Source organism: Pyrus communis, chromosome 12, assembly GCF_963583255.1.
Source record: "Pyrus communis chromosome 12, drPyrComm1.1, whole genome shotgun sequence".
NCBI classification, from domain to species: Eukaryota; Viridiplantae; Streptophyta; class Magnoliopsida; order Rosales; family Rosaceae; genus Pyrus; species Pyrus communis.
Window position 1 is genome coordinate 24,987,870 of NC_084814.1, and position 10,487 is coordinate 24,998,356.

The 10,487-nt window shown below is 39.6% G+C and overlaps 2 protein-coding genes across 2 annotated transcripts; one reads left to right on the forward strand and one right to left on the reverse strand.

The window, feature by feature from the left end:
* The first annotated feature begins 2,838 nt into the window (after positions 1-2,838).
* On the forward strand, positions 2,839-5,553 carry LOC137710781 (uncharacterized). The gene is made up of 5 exons (XM_068449907.1): positions 2,839-3,477; positions 4,254-4,406; positions 4,682-4,771; positions 4,902-5,057; positions 5,152-5,553. Exons 1-5 carry the CDS (start codon positions 2,884-2,886, stop codon positions 5,284-5,286), a joined length of 1,128 nt encoding a protein of 375 aa, XP_068306008.1. The 5' UTR covers positions 2,839-2,883; the 3' UTR covers positions 5,287-5,553.
* A 951-nt stretch (positions 5,554-6,504) lies between these two features.
* Positions 6,505-9,820, reverse strand: LOC137711355 (uncharacterized). The gene is made up of 9 exons (XM_068450580.1): positions 9,431-9,820; positions 9,230-9,307; positions 8,424-8,783; positions 8,127-8,229; positions 7,899-7,999; positions 7,625-7,796; positions 7,276-7,446; positions 7,059-7,159; positions 6,505-6,949 (listed from the first exon to the last, which is right to left on the reverse strand). The coding sequence occupies exons 1-9, from the start codon at positions 9,704-9,706 to the stop codon at positions 6,890-6,892; spliced, it is 1,422 nt and encodes a 473-aa protein (XP_068306681.1). The 5' UTR covers positions 9,707-9,820; the 3' UTR covers positions 6,505-6,889.
* Between the last annotated feature and the right edge of the window lie 667 nt (positions 9,821-10,487).

Genomic DNA, 10,487 nt, shown 5'->3' on the forward strand with positions numbered 1-10,487 from the left:
TTGACACCGTCAGTGTGCATGGCACGTGGTCGCGCGTGGGGGCGCGTAGGTCCGTGCCTATTTCGGCGCGTGGGGGCGCGTGAGGGGTCCAAAAATTATTTTAAAAATATGGTTGTGACCCTAAGGTTGTGTAGAGCACGTTGGTATATTCATTTGTCCATTTTGAGCAATGTATGAGAAGTTATTACGAGAAGTTGGTTATGTGCTTTAAAGTTAACGTTTTTATAGTTGTTTCGCATCTAGGTGACACGTACCCCGAGGACGAGCGTGCACACGCGAGGCAGGGGGGCTACGACCCTTCTACATACTAGTGAGTGGGCTTTTGTTTCCCGTATATACCTATATACATTTATATTCCCAGAAATTGATTTAAAAAGGGTTATTTGTCTTATGCCATGCATGTTATTATTATCGTTTACGCATCATTGCACACATTAGTAGTGGCATACATATATATGCATATTGGGTGCTGTGGACGCACAGGCAAGTGCCATGTAAGTGGTATTCATATTTACTTTCAGCAGTAGTTGAGAGACTTAGAGAGCTCATAACCTGCACCCCCGGTGTTAGTGCTCCCGTCCAGAGTAGGGCACAGTCCTTCACGTGATGTTCACCTCCCGCACCACACGCTCAGCTTGGATCCAATTTAGGTGTATAGGCCTGTCGTACAGACCACATTAGGTGGTTCCGACTCGTAGGTGACTCGCGATTATTCGCACAGCCTTCACGTGATCGTAGCACTAGAGCGTATATATATGTTACACCCAGGCCTGTCGTATAGACCACCTTGAGTGGTTCCGACTCGTGGGCAGGTTCAGTTATAGAGTTGAGATTTGAGCTCTAGATGCAGCCATACAGGTCACGTTAGGTAACTCCGGCTGCCAGATGTTATGATGTTGATATAATTTATACCTGGGCACTTACATTCATTATGAGGCTTTGGCATGGCATATCTTGAGCATGATTGGCATACCCTTGAGCATGTTTGGCATGTTTATATATACGTTTATATGTTTATTTTCTGGGAAGTATACAGGTTTTACGGCGAGGGGTTAGAATGTATTTTGTTAAATGGTTTTCAAAGAGTTTTGTTTTTGCCCACTCACGCTTTTGTTTTGCGCCCCTCCAGGTTCTAGTTGCTTAGCCGTTGCAGTGGTTTCCCTTGAGGGCTTTCCGGCGTTCTGACAGACACTCCCCATTGTAGGGTCGCCTTCGGGCGTACTACTGTTGTCGTTTTGTTTGGGCTGCTATAGACTTGCTCTGAAATTGTATCTCACTTACTAGCACTTGTTTTAGTACTTTGTATGCTAGTTTCTAATTATTCGTACTTTTATATTGCTACTTTATTAGCTTCCGCACGTGCACATGGCTACGTCACCTTCGTATGACGACCAGCACGCTCCGATCTCGGTCGGGGTGTGTCAAATAAAATATATGATATTGTGAGATTGAATTGAAATATCTTCGAAATAATATATGATAATTATTATTTTTTTGTTCTTCATACTGAGTATTACCTACTTAAACCCAGCAGCCAGCATTTGCATGGACCCCATCACACTGGATGCTTGACACTGAAAATTGACAATATCCCTTCAACTTCATGCTTCAGTAAAAGTTAGGTCTCATTTCACATGAGATTGTATATAATTTGACCAAACTTGAAAAAAAAAAATACTTGCGTGAAATAAAAACTTTAATTACAAATATTTTAAGTCTAACACGCCTTGTTATATTTTTTAACTTTCACAAATCGCTATGCATGTCTAATTCAAAATACAGCTACAGTGACGTAATTAAATGAAAAATATGTAAATCCTTGTACAAAAGTGATGAATTTCGACCTTGAGATCTGGCAGTGGGACCATTACAAATGCTGACCACAGTATCACACACATCTGTACATACGTAGACGACATTTTTTCTGCTGTCTATGTACTAGACCTGTCTTTGTCTCCAAGCCTCAAACCACTGTAGAAAGAGGCATACAGAAAAATACGTTAAAATTCAAAAACCAATTAAGTCTTTGGTTTTGGGTTCGATGATAAGAAAGCATCAACTGACTTTTTTGAGAAGCAGCTGGCTTTAAAAGCACAAAAGAAAAAAGAAAGCAAAAGTCGAAAATTTTACTCAGATACCAGAGGCTCCCTTGTCTGCAGTGCTTGATGGCATGCGAAATAGATCATCTCCAGATTTTCATACTAAGAGGATCCGAACGATTAATTAATACTAAACGTTCATTAAAGATCGTACGGTTATAATTAAATATTTTTTATATTTTTAAAAATAAAACAATCTCATTTTGTATGAAAAATATATAAAAAAAAAAAATTTGTAACTGCATAATCTTTGATGAACGGTTTTTATTAATTAATCTCTAGAATTCCAATGAAGAGTTCCGAAGAGAATCTAATTCCGATGGCATATACCCTCAAAATCCAACAAGAAGACAAACCACAACCCACCTAAAGAAGCCATTCCCACAATTAAAATTAAAAACTCATATCTTAAAATAATAAAAAAACTTAAAAGCATTTCTGAATGTTAAAAACGCTATTTAAATAAACGTTTTTCTAAAAGAAGTACATGCTAAGTGCTACTTCTATGTTACTAGTTTCTACCACTATTGTAAAATAAAAGTACTTCTAATATAAGCACTTTAGAACAAAAGTACTTCCTACAACAATAATCTAAATGCTTAATCTCAAGTCAACAAATACAAATAAAAAACGGATATAAAAATTTTAAAATCAAATTCTATCCTATATTTTTTCTATGTTGTCTCCACTTAAATTCACCACCCCATTATTCTTTATCTCCTCTCAAACCAAACCAGTTTACTCCTCTCTCCTCCTCTCCCTCTCTCTCTCTCTCTAGGCAATCATGCCTCTCACAGAGAGCTCAACTGCAGGAGCAGAGCACATGAAATGGAGAAGACCCAGAACCCAATTCAACCAACCCATTTCAGAAACGGATCCAGCCACCTCCCCCCTCCAGTCCACCCGCTGCAAATCTACCATCTCCTCCCTCCTCCTCTCCAGCTTCACCACCTCCACCAACAACGAAGCCTTACCCACAAGCCTTACCATCAAGAAAAAGACAAACTTTCCCTCGTCGTCGTTCAGAGGCATGGGCTGCGCCGCCTCCGCCTCGCAGCAAGTTTCGGTGCCGGAGGAGATTCGGAACTCCGCCGATTGGAAGGGAAAGAAGGTGAAGAAGAAAAAGGAGAAGAAGAGCGCCGCCGCCAAGGGCAGCACAAGCAATGAGAAGAATGAATACCGGGATGTCGGTGATGGCGGGCCCACCATTGGTATAAATTCTGCAACTTGTATGGATTTTCAGGATGTTTGGTGCGGCCCCGGAATTGGGTTCTCGCCGGAAACTGCCGGCTCGGTGGATTGCGTGGTGGCGAGGAGGAATGTCTCCGGCAGAGGCAAGATTTATGGGGATAATAATAAGATGAGCAGCCACAGGGAGGTAAAAACTAATAAGTTTTTATTTTTGCAGTCAATATCTTCATGTAATGCTTCTAATTTGTGCCATTCTATTTTTTATGAGTCGGAATTACTATTTTTTATTTATTTATTTTTTATTAGAACGATATTTTAATTTAATCAAAATTATGACGGGATAGCGATATTCTAAATTACTCTAATTTACGAAAAGGGAGGGAGGGGGATTCAAATTGGGTGCTTGAAGGGACGTACAAACTGTCGTAGCCAACTAGCCTGACCCTCGACTAACAGCTTTTATGGCTATTTGGTGCTTGATGAGGATATGCTGCATTGATGGTGGTCTTTGATCATTTATACATTATTGTGTTCAAAGCTGATTTTCTGTAAATTTTGTGCTTCACTGGATCATTATCTCATTAATTTTTCCCTTAATTATTTTGGTAAAGCTAGGCCTCTTGATCTGTTTGGTTTTATGATTTTTCTTGGGCACTTAAGGGTTGCCTTGAATTTACACCTTTTGATTTTCTCCTAACAATTGCACGTATTAATTTGCGTAGTTTTGGAGAGATTTTCAGTGTGTCAGGCCGTGTTCTCGAAAATTTTCTCATAGTTTTTGTAATCCCACACTAAACGGGATATATATTTATGATTAGATTGTGTTAGGCTTCTCGGATTTCTTTAGGGTAGGACTTTTCCTTGTTTTTCTCTAAATACTGAATTGAATATCAACTTAATTTTCTGCTTGTGTGATGTATAAATTCTTGTTACTTTTCTAATTTGTTTGTTTGTTCATGGCAGCGTCCTTGTTTCGCAAGGCGAAACGTGAGCCCTGAAACCATCTCGTTTCTGGATTCTGAACCGGATTTTGTCTCGAGCCACCCTGAATCAGAGGTATTTGGAAGTAGGTGTTTTCGGCATGTCCGGCATCCATCCCCTGAAGGCCTTGCAGAGGTGAGTGTTTCTATGTGCTTTACTCTTGCTTTTGCCTGTTCCATCTCTCACTTGGTTTGGCACTAAAATCAGTTTCATGGAGCAATGTTAGTGTAAGGTCTCTGATATCCTTGCTTTGGTTTGGCAAGAAATCTAAATAATATGCATCTTTGACGGTGGAAACAAATTCGATTCAACAATGTAGTCTTGCCGCATATCATGTTATTAGTCTTAGAAAGGAATTTTGATAAAGAACATATTAACATTACGTATGTTTGACGGTTTGGTGATTGCAGATTATGCTGTTTCAAAGTAGTCTTATGATGGGTGGAAGAATGGATAGATTCCGTGACTGGAGACTCGATGTTGATAGCATGTCATATGAGGTACCTTTTCGCAAACTTCATCTTTGTTCCAAACGTGTTTACATTTTCGGTTACCTAAAGTCGGTATTGTATGCATTTCTGTATCTACATTCTCTCATAGTTTTTTGTTTCCTTTCTTTGTGGATAACAGCAACTGCTCGAGTTAGGCGAGAGAATTGGCCACGTGAGTACTGGATTAAAAGAAGATGAAATAAACCACTGCCTTCGAAAGATTAAGCTTCCAATGTCGAGTGACGCGGCATCACACTCATCTGGGAAAGTAGATAGCAAGTGCATCATTTGTCAGGTGAGTTTGTAAAAACTCTAGCGATTATTTCTTAGAGATCTTTATCCTTTTTCGGTTTTTCATTTCTTAATCTGTAATTACTCGATCCTTATAGGAGGAGTATGAAGCAGATGACGAGATGGGCAAACTGCACTGCGGACATAACTTCCACTTACAATGTATAAAACAGTGGCTCACACAAAAGAATACGTGCCCTTTCTGCAAGGTCGAAGCAATATCTAGATGCTAGGGTTGGTGAAATCTTCGTATCCCCTTCGGTACTGGCGTATTTTCGGTCGCTGTTATTCCCGGCATATCTAGATGCTAGGGCAAGTATTCATTCTTTGGTTTGAAGGTTCCAACTTTATTTGCTTACTTTGAAGTTGGAGTTTCAGCGGCATGAAATTGAACAGTGGTCATTACACTCAAAATATATTACAGTCTGTTAATGTGGCTTTTCCTGCCTAATATGAATTTATTGATTGCTTGAATTTTCAAATGATGGTTTCTGTTGAGTGAACGCTGGTGTTTATACGATTTGTCGGGTCGGGGCGGAATTTACGACGCCGTAAAAGCGTTTCTCAGAAGAAAGAGAATTTGGGAAGAATGGTGTGTGGCTGCAGAAAGAAGAACAGCAAGTTATGCTGAAATGGACAAATGTCCAATCACAAAGGGATACAAGGCTAAACATTTAAAGAAATTAAAACTTGAGCCAACGTTGTTAACTGCTCTTTTTTCAGCAGCCAAACATTATTTATCTAGGAATTGGTTATACACAATAAGAATGGTGAGCTTAATTTGGCGGGTTCGTTCGTGCTTTCTTCTTCACAACAATGTGCAAAATATTTCGTTAGTTTAGTATTAGTTTAACGGCCTGTTTGGAATTGTTCATAAAACGGTTGAAGTGGTTTCTTATAGCCAAAAGTGTTTCTAACTATGTTAGAAAATTGAAAAGCATATTTAGGTTGTAAGAGCATCTTCAATAGACAAAAATCATATTTACATCTTACTTTATATCTTCGAGAGATAAATGTGAGTTAATACTCCAATGGAAGATGTAAAATTTGAAACCTCATTCATTTCTCACTTTGACTAGCACATCCTAGCTCCTAAGGACATAAATTTATATTTTATTAAAATTTTAAAAAAATATATATTTACGCCATTGGAGAGCTTTTCAGCCGAGAGGAAAAAATGTAACATACCAATTTCAAGGCATTTTGCATCTCCTGTTGAAGATGCTCTAAAAACACAATTGTCACCTTCAGTTGGTGGATTCCCTGGTGCCTTTCTGGCAGGGGTTCGAAACCAGTTGAGAGCACTTTGTGGCCAAAGGCAAGCCGAACCACGAGCGGAGATTAATTCCCCCCCTTCGGGTGTGGGGACACTTCGTGGTCTTTACCAAAAAATAAAAACCACTTGGATTATTTATTAAAAATGCAGAAAATAAAACCAACAAAACCGCTTGTGGTAGAAACGACCTCGAAAGGAAGCTTGCTTAGAAGTTCTCTTTGCCAAAGGATACATTTGTAATACAAGTATATTCTTATGGTCAAATTGCAAGCATTCTAAGTTCTAACATTTACTCATAACTTACAATCTTTCTGAACTTTGAAGTTTCTGTTGTCATATACATCTTTTCCCTTACAACTTTGTGCAAATCGTAACACAATCCGTCTACAACATACTCGTATGCGTGAAGGCCTGTTCGGAGGGTACCTCGCTCGCCATGCTTATCGTCTGTGAATTCCTTCTGGGGTTATCTTCATCTGGTTGCATTCTGTTTTGGAACTAAACAAATGGCTTTAAGGTTCACGGGTTTCGGGCCACAGAGGGAAAATAAGATGAAGAAATCAGGTCCTGTCATGACGATTGAGAAATTTGAAAATGTGCGGATATACTGTATCTGCTGCCTGCATTTAAACATGAAAACGGAGAAAGGAAAGGAAACAACGGTCAAATAACACATCGAGAATCCAATGTTAACTAATCGAGCAAGTGGTAGAAATGTATAGCTCATACCAAGCGACCTCCTACTAAATCGTAGTGAGCATAATGAGGACCGCTGGCTTCTCCAAGAACTTTGAAAGTAACCATTTCTTCGGGAATCAGCTTCACTGTTTCTACTCCACGTGCGTAGTCAAGCCCATGGACGAAAGGGAGGGGTTAGAAAAGAGGAAATTAGTTCGCTGGACAGATTATATTAAAGACAGACGGTTCAGATGAATTAACATTGTACCGTAAACAGCTTCGAGAGGACATATTAGGTCTTGATCGCCTCCAAGAGCTAAGATTGGGACATTGCTTTTGCAAAGGTGATCCTTGTAAAAGAAAGTTCCACTCCTGTCACATAAACCCCCATCCGCGAAAAGTGTTGCTAGCTGCAAGAGAAGCTTAGCGGGCACGGTACCTGCAGGTTATGATCAGATATCAGTCCAAAATTATAAGCTTCGCATAGCTCCTGAAGGTCATTTCTAACCAGCCAAACAGTAATACGAATCACTAAACAGTTATAAGCAGTTTTTACAACGCAGTTCTGAATGCTTGGAACAATATATGCAGCAATATGACAGTGTATGTTGACTTACAAAAGTTGTTTAAAATAAGCTTTCTGAACAAATCTGGCTGCATCATGCCTTGAGCAGAAACTTGAGGCTTAAGCCAAGACGAAATTGGAGTGCGAGTACCAAGATGATGCACAGCAGTGGCAATTAGATCAAATGGAACGGCAGGAACGTTTAGAACCTGTGCTGGGTCAGCCTAAGCACCACAGCAAGATTAAAGTTTCCTCATTATATTTTTTCCACAAGAATAAAGTTATTGTAGCATACAGAAAAGAGATTTTTCTTTTATATAACTTGCCAGAGGTAAAAATAACTTGCACGAAGATCTTGACTGCGTGTAGTCAAGCGATGATGCCAAAGTAGCAACTGATGCCAACCCAGAATCTCGCCCTTGGTAAGCTATAGAAAAAAGTAGTCATTTTAGTGTACAAGAAAGACATCGATCTTCTATAGTTGCTACATAAACGAATAATAAAAAGGATAATGACACAATAATTAAAACGACAAGTTTAGCCTGGCAACTTACAGCAGCGTGAGAGCATTGCATATAGCAAGATACCGCCCATCGAATGACCAACAGCAAGAAGCTTGCCATCCCTTGGTTTGCATTGAGTTCTTATATACTCCATCTAAGATGACATGAAGTTTAAGATAACCACTCTATCAAAGTATTAAAATCTCATGTAATCGCACACAGACAAACACACACATGCCATCAGTGATGAAAACTTAAATCTGTGGTTCCTATTAAGAAAACTAAACTGTTCCAAACAACACACAACAAAATTTCGATGTCAGTCATATTAAAGGAATGTCACCTCACCGCAACAGGCACATCCTCTTCCAAGTAGTGATCAAAGTCCCAGTCACACTTTACAATTAAGTTGAGCTGTTTCTGGAAATCTTCTAAGGCAGTAGAAAAACGTTCTTGGAAGTCTGCAAACCTTGATAATCTTTCAGATAATTGCATAAAGGTCTCCATAAAGTTTCTCACTAGTTGCAATTCATCCGATTGAGACACCAAATTATATGTCCCATTCGAAGAAATTGTCTGCTTGGACATGGCATGGGGAGGCCGCTTCACCTCCCCTAAGTCCATACCATATGTGCTCAACCCTGCACCTCTCATCTCAAGAATCCATGTATCATATCCTTCAGCAGACATGGAGCGCGCAAACGAGGACTAAACAACAAACAATTATGTATCAGTAGTCTTATATACGACTCGCGAATTACGAACAAAGAAAGCTAAGCGACTGTTTGGAATTGATTCTGGAACGGCTAAAAGTGTTTTATGACAATCAAAAGCCCTCAAGTTTGGCAAAAAACTTAAAAATGCGTATGGGTCCTACAAGTGCTTTCTAGAGAAGCACCTGCTATGTACTTCTTCAGGAAGCATTTCCTGATGCAAAATTTTGAAAATTTTTTTGACATGTTTTTACTAAAAGCACTTCCTACAGAAGCAATCCTAAACGAGCCGAAATTACTAGTATGAATTTTGTAATTTATACACTGCTACGTATTTACCTTTCACATTTCAATTTTCAAAGATATTAACTTTTTAATTAAGTTTTCAGTTTTCACAAAAATAATTTGATTAACATAATAATGCTGCTGTTTAATCATCACCTCGGGAGAAAGATCGTATCCAATCGCATTCGTCGCAAGTCCTGACAGCAGCAGCAACGGATGATTCCTCGGCTCCGCCTGCATATCAATCAATCAATGAATCAATCATCCATACATACATCCATAAATGCATATATACATACATCATACGTACATACATACATACATACATGCAGAGAGAGAGGTAGGGAGAGAGAGGACCTGAGGAGAGGGAAGGTAGCGCCAGAGAGCGAGGCTCCAATCGGATTTTGGAACAGAGACATAGTGAAGCTCGTCGGCGGTACAGACCGACCACCGCGGGTCCTTTCTCTTCTTCAAATCCAAAGCGACGCCGTTTGCCACCGGACTCTGACGGGCAGAGACCCGGAACGGCTCGGGTTTCGGGTCGGGCCATGTGATTTGGCCGAAACTCCAACGGTCCGTACCACGAATCGCGGTCAGGGAACGAAGATCCGAATGCGGAGCGAGATGCGACATGTTGTTTTTCTTTCTGGTGGTGTTTGGCTGCCGTTTTATTGGAGGAGAAGAAATGGTTGTTTCCCGGGAGGGAGGAGAGAGTGTGTAATATTTGGTTAATTCCGTTATTTGGGAAGAGGGTATGACCCGCCGGACAATAAAGCGCCTACTAAATTTGAAGAAATTTTTCAATGGGCTAAATAGCCAAAATGTTCTCTGAGATTTGTTTACATAACTCATCATTTTGATCAATGGGATTGAAAATCAATAGAAATGGTCTCTGAGATTATCCACAATCTATCATTTTGGTCATTCGGTTAAAAACTTTTTGGGCAATTTTCAAATCTTCATAACTCAATCGTTTCTTAACCAAATTCGACTCATAATATATCAAAATGAAGATAGTAAAGTGTAGAACAAGATTATACCTAATTGGAAGCCCAATGGTTGCCAGAGATGGCCGGAAAATAGTCTCAAAGGTGACTGATCCGCGATAAAATTGGAAAACTTGCCGGAAATTGTGTAAACTTTAAACGTTTGTAACTTCTTCAATACTCAACGAAATCGAGTGATTCAAAAACAAAAATCATACTTCTTGACAGGATGAAGATAATGGTACCTTTTTTGACTGCTAATTCATGGTGGTTTGGTCGGAAAACGGCTCGAAAGTGGCTAACCATTTTCAAGTTAGTCACTTTCGAGCCGTTTTCTGGCCAAACCACGGTGAGTTAGCCATCAAAAAAGATACCATTCTCTTTGTCTCATCAAGAAGTATGATTTTAGTTTTTGAATCACTCGAGTT

Excerpts from the sequence above, each read along its gene's own strand:
- LOC137710781 (XM_068449907.1), top strand. The coding sequence starts at position 2,884 with ATGCCTCTCACAGAGAGCTCAACTGCAGGAGCAGAGCACATGAAATGG. Across the intron at positions 3,478-4,253 it reads AGATGAGCAGCCACAGGGAG|CGTCCTTGTTTCGCAAGGCG; the intron begins GTAAAAACTAAT and ends TGTTCATGGCAG. Across the intron at positions 4,407-4,681 it reads CCCCTGAAGGCCTTGCAGAG|ATTATGCTGTTTCAAAGTAG; the intron begins GTGAGTGTTTCT and ends TGGTGATTGCAG.
- LOC137711355 (XM_068450580.1), bottom strand. The coding sequence starts at position 9,706 with ATGTCGCATCTCGCTCCGCATTCGGATCTTCGTTCCCTGACCGCGATT. Across the intron at positions 8,784-9,229 it reads GATACGATCTTTCTCCCGAG|TCCTCGTTTGCGCGCTCCAT; the intron begins GTGATGATTAAA and ends TTTGTTGTTTAG. Across the intron at positions 8,230-8,423 it reads AAGAGGATGTGCCTGTTGCG|ATGGAGTATATAAGAACTCA; the intron begins GTGAGGTGACAT and ends ATGTCATCTTAG.